Genomic DNA, 15,586 nt, shown 5'->3' with positions numbered 1-15,586 from the left:
CAATGGAAATACAACTGCAACCGGGGGAGTAAGCCACAGTGTTTTGAGAAACATTGGACATGAGGACTGAGTCATTTTCATGAGACAAACCACCATATAAACAGGTCCCATCTGATGTTGTTTCCTCTTCATATGTTACTGTACCCAGCTAAAACATGCTGAAAACAAATAGCAGATTTTCTTAATTGAAGTTAATTGCTTTGGCTGGATGTATTTAATTTCCTGTCCACTTTTAAACATTGGACAAAAAGTCTAGTGTTAATAGTTTCCTTTTTTTTAATAGCAATGTTCCTTTCTGTTCCTCAAATCATATTTGTGACATTGTGCAGAAAATGTAGAATCACAACGTTCTTGGTGATTTACAGGGTTTTTTCCCATTGCACATAGCTCAGAAGCTTATGAAAAGCTGTGACTTTTAAGGTCACACATTACAAAGCAGAGTTACTATCTCTTTGGACATTTGTGGCTAGTGCAGGCTTTCACCAGTGCTGGAAGCTGGTGGCCTAAGTACCAACCAGAACCTTCCTGAAACAGCCCTGGATCAGGTGGAAGATTGTAGCTAGAGATTTAAAAAAGCATTAATGAGCATCATGGATTAAATTTCCCTGGATGTTAAAGGGGCAAAAAGTCAATTTACAGTGGTTTTCAAATGGCGCTCTGATAGACAAGCTATGATGAAAGTGTCTGGCAGTGAAACAGTGTCCTGGAGAAACTGAGGTGTGTAGCTAGAGGAAAAGAAAAGTTTCCTTTGTCTCAAGAGGAGAAAAGTCACCTAATGTGATGAAGGTTTAATCCCTGCAGATGGTCTGAAGCCACAGCATCTTTATTCTCTTCTCACTAGCATCTGTCGAAAAGTTGTCATCGCTGCTTATGCCAAATGCCGGACAGGGAACAATTTGTGTAAAACCTGCTCAAGATAACAAGCTCGTTAATAGCTTATAGTCTCTGTAAGGGCCAAGGTACACTTAGCTATGACAGTTTTCTTTCAGTGGGCTGGGGAGCTGTTATCAGCTGTGACAGGGCAGAACGGGTGGAATGTGGGGAACAAAAGCCCCACACAAAGGGAGCACTTTAGGTCTGGAGCGTGTCTGGCTTCCTCGGGCTTCCTAGAGGCCACACAGTGATGGGGTGTATGGTGAGATTCTTTACTCCAATTAATATTTCATTCTCAGAGCAAGTTTCAAGTTATCCCCTGAGAGAAGTTAAAGGTTTGCACATTTTGAGGCAAAGTAACGAGGCTGGTGAGCTTGAATTAAGAAAGTATGTTGAAAGGAGCTGTTACAGTCTTTAACCTTGGGCAAGGGACATGTAAACCATACGGTATTAGTGCACTTTTTTATTGTATAACTTGTTCTATGTCCTATTTTATGGTCTGCTCCAATAAATTTATACATAAATGCTGCTAGGAAACATTCACCCCTTCTTCCCTTTCTACCTCCTCTGGACTGGGGCATCTGATATTCCATATTCTGCGGAGGTGTTTGTTTTCCAAACCAACCCACCAAATATGTTTTATGACAGCAATAAAATAAAGTGGCTATGTGGCTGGAACTGCTGAGTTCAGCAAAGAAAGTGAAAAAAAATGGGCAGTGGAGGAGAGTTTCTGCTGCCAGCAAGTGCAAGGGGTCTAGATAAAGCAGGCTGGTGGTCATCCAGCCTTCCTGGCGAAGAGCTGTGTGACACAGGGGTGTAGGGCTGTACAGACGCACAGAATCACATCAGTCATTACCAGCAAGATTATAACCACCTAAGCAGCTAAAGGATGAAACTGTGTCACTCATCATGGGCCTCATCTTTAGGGTTCTCTGTCCGAGGGAATGGGAAGAAGAAAGGCTACTTACTGGCAAAACAGGCAGAAGTGATTTCTCTGAGCTTCCACAGCAAGTCACTGGCCAACCTGGGAATATCATCCAGCTTTCAGCCTGCCAGCCTGGGTCGAGCCCACGCTGTCCAAGCCAGGCAGCCCAGCAGCACGCTCACCGGAGCCCGCCTGAGGCTGGCCAAGGGGACGAGCGCCGGCTGGGGGGAGCAAGAGAGGGCGGCCCTGCAAGCCTGGGTCGGTGGGAGCCATCAGATGGCTACAGCGCTGTGTCAAAGCTGAGAGGCTTCGTCCAGCGTGTTCTCATTCTCTTCGCCACGGGTTATTGCTAGGCAGCAGTCTCCTAATCCAGCTGTAATTCCTCAGGATACAGCTTGCCCGAGAGAGAAAAGTAATTACGGATCTCAGACTTGTAAACTGGAGGTACAGTAAGAAAAATGATGCCACTATGTGTTGAGTGGTTTACCTATGAGCTTATCAGGTGCAATTTGAAGAAAGCCCTCTCTGGCTGTGCACAGAAAGAGAGAGAGGCACTTAATCCATCTAATGGCTCCCATGACATTGATATACCAGCTCTTTCATTGTTGTGTTAAGGACCTCTCGAGCATTCTGCTCATGAATCACTGGATGACGTCATCCCGGCGTGTTATGGCCACTGGCACACCTACGTTACAAAGGATGTGGTGATGTCCCAGGGGAAACCAGTTAAATTATTATTGTCCATTCACGAAGGCAAAGCCTGGACCCTGTAGAGACTCCCTTGTGTGAGGAGCCATGCTCACGTTATCTGCCCGGTGGTGCACCTCACTTGTACGAAGTGTCTCAGCTTCACAGGCTGTGTAGCACTGCACCTTCTGCTTTGAGAAGTTCTGTGTAGAAACATCTCCAAGACATTCCTACACAGCAGCATCTTCTTTGTTTAGCCTGCCAGCAAATGAGGGGAGGTATCGGTCTGCCTGGAGCTGGAGGTACATTGTGGTGCTAAAAAAGAAAGAGAAAGGGCAGAGAGGAAAGGAATTTTTGGGGTTGGGGACTTCTCAGTAGATCTGTGAGTAGCACCACATTAAAGAGGGATCCAGCTCTGGGAAAGGGCCATTTGTTTCACACCACAAATGCAGGGAAAATAAATCCTCTCTGAGATAGGTGGTCTCTGTAGTGTAAAAAGGACCAAGAATGAAGGTGTGTGGGAGGGACTACACAAATGGCCTTGTGCTAAAAGTCCTCCGCTTGTGTTGAAGAAACCAACACACAGATGTAGTGCTACCTTCCTGACTGAACCATTGACTTTAACAGGCCCTGCACACCCGCGTGGTCCTCACAGACCTCTGCGGCACAAGCGCGGGGTCTTTGTGAAGTGACGGCAGGTTTTGTGTGACCATGAAGCAATATCTGCAAAAGAGCTGTGGTCACAGCAGGGGTCTGGCCCATGATGCCCACTGCCCTCTCCCAGCTAATGGTGAGAAATGACTGATGAACACCGTTATGGTATGGGCACGAGGCTCGTGTGCAGGCCGGTGTGAGGAGCTGAACCAAAGATGCACTGGTGACCTCAGGAAGAAAGGGTGCATCGTGTTTTCCTTGGGCTGCCAAAGAAAGCTTTTTAAACAGTAAATGAAGGAGTAGTGTAAACACAAAGCCTTTTAAGATGTCTCTCCTTGTCACTTAAGTGACTGCTAATTATTAATTTGATGGAGTTGAAGGTGAGAGGAAGACTCATGGTCTGCACATGGTCTGCAAATGCCTACCAGTGTGCAATGGGGCGAGCCAAGGAGCGAGCCGAGCCCTGCCTGGCAGCTATGGGCTGTTATGTGCCTTTCTCCGAGAAGCATGCCATGGAGCTAAATGTTTAGTAAATACAGTTAGCTGGGGGAAAGAAGTATGTAAAGTTTGACAGAAGAGTGACCTAAAAATGGGCCTCAAAGTGTGTCTTCCCAGCAGACTGGAAACAGAAGGCAAGCTAATTAATTATAATTATTACACTTTTAAAAGAAGAGGAGAAGCAGACTTTCTCTCATGATATACAGAGAACAACTTCAAAACTGTTTACACAAATGCTGTGAATTCTATGGAGTGGGTACTACAAATCCATGTCAGATGTTAATGGAAAGAACAGTGTTTGTAGTGCAAGATGGCAGTGTGCCACTGTTTTAAGTAACAAACATGGTCTCTGCAGTGTAGTCAGTCTGCCCCGATCAGAGATGAAAGATGAACATAGGGTCTGAGAGATTAACGTGGGGCTGTGGCAAATGTCCATTTTTGAATGATTCTTGTCAGTTTAAAGACAGAAACAGTAGAAACCCAAATGTTGTTAGTCATCGTTTACCAGGAGCAGCCAACAGCCTCTCTGCATACACATGTACAGAAAATACCTCCCTGGCAATTTGTATACTGAGCAGAAGATTTATGAATTTCCAGTTGCCAGTCACTGGAAAAGCAAAATGTAAGGTGCACTTATTGTCCCTCCTGCAGGTAGGTCCACACTGGCAAAAAAAAAACCCAAGTAAGAAGTATTTCACCTGAGTCTGCAAAAGCGCCCAATACAGCACCCATTAAGCATAGAGAGACTGCCCGAGGGTGTTGGATGTCCTCGGCCAACTTAGCAGGAGGAAACGTGGAACACTCTGTGGCCTCTTCAAACGCCTGTGGGGAACGTAAAGCGTACCCTTGCTGCGTGCGGAGCCGGGCAGGCGGAAGGCAGCAGGATCTCCGCACAGCTGATCTTGGAGAGGAGGTTTAGGGCAGCATTCGCCAAGCACAGCGGCAAGGCAGAGGGGGCTAGGACAGTCCGGGGGCTGCTAGAGGTATCGCATGTCGACTGCGATTGTACAGGCCGTCTTTTCAGTGCGAGATATTGCAAGGGAAAAAAAAAAGTCACTTTTCTGTCTCACTGGCACCCAAACAGCTTTCACTCGTGCTTGCTCGGAGGCCTGCTGGAGAGCCCTGCTGAGGAGCTGGAGAGAGGCTGGACCTGTGCCAGGCATCCTTTGTCTCTGTTGTCAGCATGAGGCTGCTGTGCTGATGGGACGCCCCAAGCCAGCCAGAGGGTAAGTTGGGCTGGCCCCCCCCACCATTTTCCTGTCTATGCTCTAGTTTTTATATTACATTTGTGTAGGATAAGAACTTGTCAAATGCAGAGCCCTCTGGAGTTTGTCCAAGAAGGGGTGGAGGAGTTGCCTGGAAATGGTGTTAACTGCACAGGGTCAGCAGCCCGTCTGTAGAGACAAAGACACTATTACACTTCTACCAACCATGAATGTCAGGATTGAGCTACACAGCCCGTCAGTTGGTGCGTAAGCGTATGACTGAAAGACACGGGCTGTTTGGGGGCATAGAGGAAGGGCAAAAACTGTGCAGGCAAAGGAAGCAATAACAATTCAGGAAATAGGCAAGAGATTTGAAATGACTGGACAGAATCACAGCCTGAGGAATGACTTGTAACAAGCCCCTACATGTTCTTCCTAGGGAGAAGACCGAAAAAGCCAAGATAAACCAGGAGTAAAATGGCAAGAAGCCCCTAGCAACCCAAGACGCCAGCAAGGCAGTCCTTTCTGAAATGCCATCATGGAAATACCCAAGAAGCAGCGTGTGAAGGATGTTTGTGGCACTTGCCTCTAACCTTGCTACTGGCTATGTATAAGGAAGGGTAAGAAATGCTTTGGAAGGTGTAATGACACTATTCAAACTTCTGATGGCCACGCTGCATGTATCGGAAACCACATTGTCCACCAATTAAAGTTGCCCATCTTGCTGCCATTTGGAGGTGTGTCTGGCACCCCAGGCCAGGAGGGGGGACAGGCTGCCCAGCGTCCTTCAGCAGGAAGCACAGGGGCTGTGCTGCCTGCGGACAGCCCTGGGCCTGTGTTGCTGGAAATGCCTCTGTGTGTGTAAACGAGACCAGCCCGAGCCGTTGGTTAAGACGAAGCATTTGGGTTCTCCTGCCCGTGCTTTCTAAAGGCGTCCAAGGGCGACTTTGCAAAAGCTAGGATGCTCCCAGCTGAACCCAGGGACGTGGGCAGTCAGGAACCACACTGCATCGTCCCATGTCAGCCCTGGGCTACTGCAAAGGGGAGCTGGAGCAGCAACTGTTACCTCTTGTCACTGGATGAGAGCTGCAGCTCTGTACCGGTTTGCCAGCGCACCGTCTCCCTTGGACTGTAGCGGCTACGCCCTGTCACTGCTTATTTCTGAGGGTGTTTTCTGCACGGACTGAACCAGAGCCTTGCAGTGGCCTCCTCGGGCTGCTGGTAGGCGTGCACTGGAATGAGTCACAGGGCATCCTCAACTGCACTGCAATAAACCTGGTAAACAAAGGCTGTACGTGTCACCAAGCCTTAAGAGGTGCTAGGCATTTTATTACCACAGGTCCTCTTTTATAGGCTGTGGTTGTTTCTGAACTGTGAACTCCCCCAGCTGGTGAACGTCTAATATTACCACCAGCCACCTTTACCACCCGTCCCAAATGTCTCAGTAAGGACACATTGCAAGACCAACCCAAAACTCACCAGCATCGGGGGATGTCCAGTCAGTCGGAAGCCGCAGTGGAAATCTGAGCGATGCATATCTGCAGGACAACGCTGACGTAGCCTACCAAAAGCGATCGGTGCAGTAGCACGACTGTCTCATCTGCCGTTTGTGAAGGGGAACAAGGTCAGAGTGTGTTTACAGATGTCATATGCTTGGTGGGGTTTGTCTCTACGCTCACCAAGTCTGAGCACTGTGGGGTGCTGGACGGCAATGCGGGAAGAGCCAAACCCCCAGCAGCTGCGGGCACAGCAGCGTCTCTATCAATATCCATGAGGGAACATCCCACTTGGACCGCTTTGAAGTGTGACTTCAAGAGAACACAGCCACAAAACCTGGCCCATGCCACAGCGTTCAGGTCGCTTGCACATTCTTTTGGGCTCTGTACGTAAGAGCATACATAACGGATCACTGATCATCCCTGATGGAGCTTAAAGCCTTATCCCTAACACATAAAAGCATCAGGAACACTGCCGCATGGCATAAATGGGAAGGCAGCGTGTCTCAAAGAAACTGCTGTTTGGCTGCTCAGCAGCACACACCCTCACATGGCCTTAAAGACACTGGTCATGCTGCTGCAGTTCTGCCAGTGTCCAAGCCAAGGTAGGAGTTTGCAGCCAGCAAACGTCGTACTCCTGATCCACTCCGTGTTCATGTGGGCACCCACCTGCTCTAGCACTTGTTGGAGGTGGAGGTTGCCAGGAGCCAAAACACCTTTCCAACAGGAAAATGAAACACCTTCTTTTTTGGCTCTGGGTGAGCTTCTCATGAGGTCAGTGAGCCAATGCAAGATGCTTGGTGGGAAAACACAGGCAGGAGTGGGAAGGTGTGGGGATGCAGGCAGGGCACATCCCTGCTGGCAGTCGTTTCCCCGCTCTTGCAGGGAACTCCTGAGTAAAGGTGGGAACTAGATGTGATTGGGAGCTCGCGTAGTGGGAAGCTCTGTCTATCCAAGCACTACTGTTTTGGCCTGTGACTTTGTAAGGAGCTAACGGCCAACATTTGATAAGTTCCCTGCTGGAAGGCAATGAGAGAGGATCAAACTGCTGCCTCTTTTGGTACATCCACCCAGGTGCCCTGCTCCCCACAGGAACATTCCCTGGGCCGCTGTATACACTTGTCATGCTCTCCTTGGCCAAAAGCTTACCCTTGGCTGAAAGTAACTTCCCAGCCTTCCTTCAGAGTCCTCAGTCCAAATGGGTTGCCAGAGCCTTCCCCTGGGGAACACTGTCTTCATCCACTGACCACGTGTCACCACTGGCTGCCTGCTTTGAAAGCTGACAACATCTAGCTGGCATGAGTTTTGCAATGCCTCGTACTGCACATAGTATCAGGCAACCTCCTGCACACACATGCCCTGCTGTGCATCATCAGAGACCCAGGACAGACACACGGTGTTGTAAGGCATCTCAGAGGCAAAGCCTCCCAGAAAGGAAACAATCGCTCAACAGCATACCTGGCCTTCTGTCTTTCTTAAAGAATTACTTACAATGACACTGCATCAAAAGGCAACCTGTCTGAAGAGATGTGGCCAGTGAAAAGATCCGTATTATCCCATCCCATTGTCATCTAGTAAGCAAATACAACACGATTGGGGCTTGAGGCCTCATCATGCTTACCTCTAGGTAGAGGACTCTGCAACGCTAACCTTGAGCCTGCCGGGGCCGTCAGAAGGGCTAACGGGTAACTCTGTGCAGGCCGTGGCTGGCTCGCGTCACTGCCAGCATAATGCGGCCAAGTGCTAGGTAGCAGCCTAGGTGTGGGACATGTGAACAGCCTTGAGTTAGGGAAGAGAACTGCGGGAGCAGCAGCGGTTGTGCGTGTCTACGGGTATCATGTTCAGTCCCGCTTGTGATAACCAAGGAGAATCTGGAAAACGGCCCCAGGGACAGGAGGGTCAATCTGGAGAAACGGCTCAAAGTAAATCGTGAGATACCTGACGTTTCAGCGGGTGAAAAGAAGGGGAAAGCCTGTAGCACCTGGTGACCTCCAAGATGGAGGGAGGAAACAGAGGGAAACGAGCGTGTATGCTTGTCCAAGGGAGGTGGATGATGAGAGCAGAGCTGGGCGGACACGTCTGGGCGGACCACGGGGTATCTTACCAGGACACTCAAGGCCATGCCAAATTAGCCGGGGCTTCTTGTCGTGGTACAGTAAGCAGAGGTCTTGGTAGGGGTTTCGGGTAGCAGACGGAGCACTGGCTTAGCACCCAGTGGTGTGCCTGCAAAGGGGCAGCGGAGCCCCCCATCTGCCTGCTCCTGCTGAGGGAGCGGGCTGAAGAGGGCAGAGCGCCGTGCCGGGCTGTCTGCCCTCCTCTACCTGCGGCGGGTCCCTGCCCGCTCCTCCCACCCACCCGCAGGGACCCCCGCAGCTGCCTCTGCTCCCCCACCGAGCCCACGCACTGCCCCTCGCCGACCCCACAAAAAGGCCAGGCGCAGGCGGTTGTGTACAAAACCTGAAATAGTTTACTTTGCTTTCTTTTTTTTTTCCTTTTTTTCTTTTTTTAAACTTTGCTCTAGGTTTACTTAGATTTCGTGAACTCGATACAAGAGCATTTGATATGAATCGGTAAATAAAACACCGTCATAGATAGATAGCCACGATAAACTTTGTTAGAAATGTACATGTCGCGAAAAAATAATAATACTAATAATAATAATCATAATAAAAAAAGCCAGCGCGACGCCCAGGCCGGCGCGGCCCTCGCGGCCCTCGCCCACGGCGGCGGGTGGCTCTGGTTCCCCGCGGGCGCCGCGCCCCGGTAATGTGTGTATATAAACAAAGCCCATAAGAAATGTACAAATATAAAAAGCTACAAACATTAATAAATTACATCGTCACAAAACACGGAAACACTCCACAAGGTGCTAGTAAAATAACTGTCTCCCTCCTCGTACAAGAAGTTACGCAAAGAGCTGGTACCGGCGGGCGGCGCCCCGGAGAGACTTTCCCCTTATAAAAAACCGGCGGTGGTTATTCCAAAAGCTATGTACAAGCTACATTCTAGGAAAAGGATGCCTCGGGAAACGCAGCTACACGGGGCGACAGGGGGGTTGCCTGAGAAACGCGCCCGACGCCTCACGGCCCGACAACGCCTCACGGCCCCACGGCCCCCGCCTCGCCCCAGCAGCCCCGGCGCCGGCCCAAGCCGGTCCCCGCGGCCCCCCCCGGCCCGCTCCGAGCGCCCGGCAGCGCCGCCCGACACGGGCCGCTGCCGCCCCCCCGCCGGGCGGGAAGAAGCGCGGCCCGGCCCGGCCCGGCGCCCGCCCGCCTCGCCGCTGCTGCGCCGGCGGCCGCGGGCCGGGGCCGGGGCCGGGGCACCGGCGCGCTCCTCCGCGGGCGGGATTAGTATTAACTTTTTTGCGGCTAGTCACTCTCAGCACTCTGAGAAAGGACATCTCTATTAAAAAATATTTATAGCAGGATTCTGTACACTCCGACCGCTGAAAGTTAAAGGGATTACTGTCGCGGTGGCCGAGAGTCGAGCGGCAGCGTCCCCGGGCGCGGCGCCTCCGGGCTGCCCGCCGGCCCCGCCGCTAGAGCAGCAGCTTCCCGTTCCGGTGGATCTTCAGGATCTTGCCGAGCCGCTGCTTGGCCGTGGCCATCCCCTTCTTCGTGCGCTTTCCTGGAAGGAGAGCGGGGGGAGCGGGGTGAGGGCCCGCTCCCGCCCCGCAGCCGTGACCCCTCGGGCCCCGCGCCGCCTGCCTCCTTCCCCCCTGAGCCCCTCCGGGCTGCCCCGCAGCCAGCCCTGCCGCCCCCCCCCCCCCCCCCGCCCAGCACCTCCAAGGCCACGACCACCCCTCAAGCGGGGCTCCCCCGCCCCAGCCAGCCATCAGACAGCGCTCGGCGGGGAGCACGGCCTCCGAAGAACCCGCACCGCCGCGGCCGGGGCGCGCCGCTCGCCCGCACCCGGGGACGCATCCCTTTGAGCACACCCCGCTCGGGGGGGGGGGGAAGGCTCATCTCATCCCCTCTCTGCTGGGGCTCCTCCTGCCTCCACAGCGCCCGCCCTGCCGCCCTGTGCCCTCACCCGGCCCGGCTAACTGCTCACGGGTGACCTCTTTGCCCACAGGGTGACAGTCGGAACGCAGCCACGCCAGCACCGTCCCGCTCCGCGATGCCCCACGGGAGAGGCTGCGCACACACGCGGGCACGCCGCAGCTCTCGAACCCGGCAGGCTATTACGGCGCCTGCCTTCGCTATGGACCCGCACGCTCCCCAGGGATCTCGGGGCACCTCTCGGCCATCCTCCAAGGGAAACCTGCGGCACAGGGATGCTGAGCTCGCATGCCACCTTGAGTCCTGGGCCAAGCACTGCCCCCAGGATGCCTGGTCCCTTGCCCACCGCACTGAGACCGACCCGTGTACCACAGCTGCTCCACATTTCTTCTTGCCCTCTCTTCCCCCAGCACTAGAAAGACCACCTGCACCCAGCCTTGCCAGAAGGACACTGAAAAGTCGCACGTGCACACACACACACACACGCACGCACCCCTCCTTCCTACAGATTCAAGCTAGCAGCAAGGCACTACAACACACCCGAAGTGGACAACGTTCCCTGTCCCCATACCGATGAGAGGACACCACCATGAGCCCAGGCCCTTGCTCATGAGCTGTGTGGTTCAGTGAGGTCTGCGCTCCCTGCGTACTGGTCCTGGGACTGCTGCACCTACCTCAGCTGCTCGCTGCCCCACCGCTCGCCCAGCTACCACTTTATGGCCAGAAACTCCCCCGGTCGCCAAGGCACCTGGGACTGCTGGGCACGACACAAACCCACGCAGCCTTTTCTCTTCCCATCATGCTGCCATTGGTGCACTCGTGTGCGATACCTGCAGAGACTCAGCTCCTCTCCACTTTTCCCATCTGCATTAAGTGCCCCAGCCTTAAAGACCACGACAGTGTGGGTGACACTTTCCATAGGAAGTTTCCTCATTTCTCATCCTTTCGCCTCACTCTTTAAGACTGAGAGACCTTCCCTGAGGAAGTCCTAAAGCTCCCTAGTTCTGCTTCATCCCACCATCTCCTTCCACAGTTCCTTCATTCCCAGTGATGCCCGATCTGGTAGTCCCCAGGCTCAGGACTCTCCTGTGCTCCATGCAGCAAGACACCCTGAAGTCCCCTTGGTGCCCCCAGCTGTCCCAAGACCCTGCACAGGAGGTCCTGAAAGTGCTCCGCTCCCTGCAAGGTCAGCCACTCGCTTCCTTGGCACATAGCTCCTTCCCTCCTTTGAGGACTGAGCTACACCACGGACAAGGTGTGATCCACGTGCCTGGTCAGGCTCCCTTCACGATGCCCTGACTGGGCCGCCCACCTCACCGGCCAGACTGGGGTTCAGCTCCATTCAGCACTCCTCTTCCCATCACATCTTCCACTGGCTTGGACCTGTTTCACTAATGCAACCATTTCACCAGAGGCACAATTCCAGGCAAATACGTTCATTCCACTCTGGTTCTGCAGACAGCCACAGGTATTACCAGCTCCTGGCAGGACCCTAGCACCTACCATGGGCTATGCACACCCTCCTGTATGGCCCATTCAAGCTGCTCTGATGTTCTACTGTTTGCCAGGACACTATGCACTACCTCTAATTTGCTCCACTCAAACATAGGGGAATGCAGGAAACATCTGCCACGTTGCCTCACTTTTTACCTCGGGGCCTCTCCCAGTGGGGCCGCTCACTTAATCTTCACACTACGCTGTGCCCGTCCCACACACCTGCCTCTGTCACACTTCTGAGCAAAGTTCAAGCAGAGAAGAGGAGGTCCTAGCCCAGACTCCAGGACAGCCTCAGCTTTGTAATGCTTTCCCTACAGCAGAAAACAACCGACCTCTTCCTCCCTCTTGGCTTTGGTTGTGTAGCTGTGTTACTCCCAAGGTTTGATATTCCTCTGCTCCCTTGTGGCAACTCTCAAGACAGGTTTGCAGATTTGCACTGCTCTACACCCGCTGGGTAGGATGTCCTCACGTACATGTCAGCACTGGTATTGCTGTGCAAACACCACCCAACCACAGCAGTGCCTGACCTAGCCCTGGGCAGAACAGCCTTCACGGATGCATCTTCCCCCGGACAAGGCTTCACCAGACAGGCTGGACTGTGATGTGACCACTGCAGGTGTTCCTCAGGAGCCTCGGGGCATGCTCAGGAGTACTTCCTAGCATGGGATGCCTCACACCCTGCAGCAATCAGCCCAGCAGCAAAACGCATATTTGGGCCCCCAGTGCCAGGACAGCCAAGGCCATGGGCCCCATCTCCGACCAGATCCGACCTGCCGAAGCACTTCTACATTCCCACAGCAGACACAACATGTGAGGGCCCTGCAAAAGGCATGGGTTACATGACCAATTCACCCTTCCCCATTCCTACACCATAACCCCAGGCGTTTCCTGGTACCTTTGGCGGAGGCATTGTTCTGCGAGGATGATGAGGGTCTCCTCTGTGTGAGGAAAACACCGGGTGCCATCGGCTGCGATCCCCTGTTAGGCTGGGCGACCCCAAAGGTGCTGGCCCCTGCGGTGTACTCGTGATCTGTGAGGCTGCTGGCATGTGACTCCAGCTTCGGCTCTGGCGAGCTGCCTTCCTGAGCCGGTTTGTTCGCGTTGTTGGTCGACAGCTTCTTTTTGGTATTTTTTTTCTTCTTGCCTTTTTGTTCCTCCTTTAAAATGACAAACATGAAGCTCAGATTAATCCCCGGAAGACCTTTAGCTACGGCAAGGGCCAGCGGCGTTGCTTAGGGTCCTGATACAACGAAAACCCACGAAGTTTGCCATGTACAAACTGCTCAGGGTCTGTTCGGATACCATCTCGCTCACAGCTCGCTCTGCTGCACACACACGTCTGCCTTTCTTGCATCTACGTATGCACTTTGTGCAGAGCTTCCTTGTTTGTCAACTCTGCATACACTGCGGTGAGCAGGAGCCAGCCAGGACCAAAATGACCCTGCCTTGGGAGACCAGCGTGGTTTTGCATGAACAAATCTTTCGATGTTCCACAAAAACTGGCACCTCCTATCTTCAGTTATCTTCATACACTTTCACAACAGCAGGGAGGACAAACATCCCACTGCTTCACAGACTCTGCTTCCTGCTAGGACACACACGTTATCTCTCAACCTGTAACTGCACTTACACATACATACCGTGAGAACAGTGGTCTGTCCCCATTCTGTTTCCCTTGCCTACCTTCAGTCCGCTTCTTGATGAAACCCTGCTACCTTTCTTAGAGCTCTTCTACTCAACAGTACACATCACAGAAGCCCAATGCCACCAAAACCTGCATCTCCAGCAACTTGCCAAGGTGTCTCACCAACCTTGCTCCAGCAGACCCTGTCACCTTCATGCCTCATGATGTCACATTTGTGGGGCCTATGTGCATGAGGCGCTTAGCATCTATCTGACCTCTTCAGTGACCCAACACTTATCAACACCCAAAGTGCCTCAATATCCTTGCTAAACTGACCCATAGCTACCCACGGTTCACCAAATCTTTGGAAGTAAATCCTTAGGCTTCTCAACAGCCGATTTCCACAGACAAGTCAATCACACCAGTCAGACTCTCAAATACACATCAATATGCGGTTCATGCACGCTCCTTTTGGGCAGCCTCCTTCTGTCTTAGCCTGGTAGCTACGCTCGCTCACTCATACTTCTCTACACTTCCAATACATCGCCTGCTCTGTGCTGCGGTGTTGTCCAATACGTTGTGACATCATTGGACTTTCATCCCATTTATTTCCCCTGAGACTGCTGAGCCTTGTGTCACTGGCACGAATAAACACTGAGGAGGATGGGCACTGCACTGCTATTTGGGCATGACTGCTGCTGGGGGAGAGGGCTTTCATTTCCTGACAGCTACTACTTCTCAAGCAACCTCACCTGCTGTGACAACTTCGCGGCAGCAGCGGCAAGTCCAGTTTCAATGGAGGCAACTCTCGTGCCCTCTCGCACCGGTCTGTCTTGTCGAGGCACTGAGGGGCCAACTCGTGCTACAAGGAAAGCAGATGCAAGTGAGACGTGCGGAAGGTGCCCGTGTGAGCAGCATAACCACACACTGGGCAGCGAGGCTCTGCCCTCCTGAGCAGAGAGGGCCAGGGATGCCACAGCCTCTGCCCTTCCTTCCCCAGGATGCGTGCGAAGGCAGGAGGTGCCAACAGCCTCCAGTCACAGTGGCTTGGGGACAAGCTGCCAATAAAGACGTAACACAGCTGAGCAACTTCACTGGCAGCTGCAGCTACCTGAAGCCAAAGCCACAGGAGGTTTCTGCCTACACTACAGATATGAGCGACTCCAGCATCATTTCCAAATGGACAGTGTTCACCGCCCCATCAGCTGGGGGTGCACACGCAGTGCCACAAGCTGATGAGACACGGGCTGCTTGTCACACACGCAGCAAGCCGTGGAGACTCCCCTGTTAGTGGGCCACATCGAAGGGGTCTAAGGACACCCTGGCCTGTCACTGCCTCTCATGAGTCGCAACAAAACCACCCTTCCAGACCACCAGCTTTGGCTGAACCTGGAGGAGACTATTCCCACACTCTCTCTCATTACTCTTTACACAGTCAACACCCAAAAGCCATGGCTACTCAGCTGTCTGGGGTTTCACTGTTACACCACTGCTAAGGTGGCCACCAATTGTTCCATCACCTGGAACGTGAAGAAAAATAAACCAACAACCCACCGAGGAATTACTTTTGCCTGCCAACTGATTGACAGAGGAAGGCTTAACGCTGCTCAGCGTGAGTCCCAGCGCACGATACCACCTTCCACTGTGCTGGAAAGGATTAATCCTTCCTGTGATAAAGAAATTGCTAGTTTTGGTCTCTCAATTTCCACACTCCTTGAAAAATGGCTGGTTTCTTAGGGACCTGCAGGACTTGGCCTGAGTCTGGGCAGCAGAGACCATATGGACTTACCCGTTGGACTGTAAGGGGCATCATCTGAACTTTTCCTTTTCTTTGATCGGGATTTGAATACTGGATTATCTTCATCTGATTCAAGAGAAGGGTAAACTACAGTAGGAAACAAAGGCAATAGTTTCAGTGTAGGAAACAGCTCTACCCTGCATAGAGGCACACTTGTTCTGTACAGGTGTGGTGACTACAGGCATCACAGCTAGAACAGCAAGGTCCCCCAGAAGTACCAGTGAGTGGTGACACAGCTGCAACACTCAGGGGACTTTCTCCTGCTCTCATCCACACACTACGCTTGGAAGCTGCTGTCATTAAACTGTGACAGGTACTTTTAGGACAC

At 52.6% G+C, this 15,586-nt stretch overlaps 1 protein-coding gene across 3 annotated transcripts in view; it reads right to left on the bottom strand.

Annotated features, from left to right (window-relative positions):
• Nucleotides 1–9,741: 9,741 nt before the first annotated feature.
• The window catches only part of PHF2 (PHD finger protein 2), an 86,688-nt gene continuing 80,843 nt past the window's right edge, over nt 9,742–15,586 (bottom strand). For 2 of the 3 annotated variants that reach the window (XM_052776523.1, XM_052776521.1), the window contains exons 19-22: nt 15,250–15,345; nt 14,213–14,322; nt 12,732–12,993; nt 9,742–9,965 (exon numbers count right to left, since the gene is read on the bottom strand). In XM_052776523.1, the coding sequence (XP_052632483.1) occupies nt 9,877–9,965; nt 12,732–12,993; nt 14,213–14,322; nt 15,250–15,345 (557 nt within the window). In that variant the 3' untranslated portion in view covers nt 9,742–9,876. The remainder of the gene's footprint in view (nt 9,966–12,731; nt 12,994–14,212; nt 14,323–15,249; nt 15,346–15,586) is intronic. The other variant, XM_052776522.1, reaches the window with a different exon arrangement.

Source organism: Harpia harpyja, chromosome Z (assembly GCF_026419915.1).
Source record: "Harpia harpyja isolate bHarHar1 chromosome Z, bHarHar1 primary haplotype, whole genome shotgun sequence".
Lineage (NCBI taxonomy): Eukaryota > Metazoa > Chordata > Aves > Accipitriformes > Accipitridae > Harpia > Harpia harpyja.
Note: the sequence above shows the minus strand (reverse complement) of the source record. Positions and strands in the feature narration are given on the sequence as shown.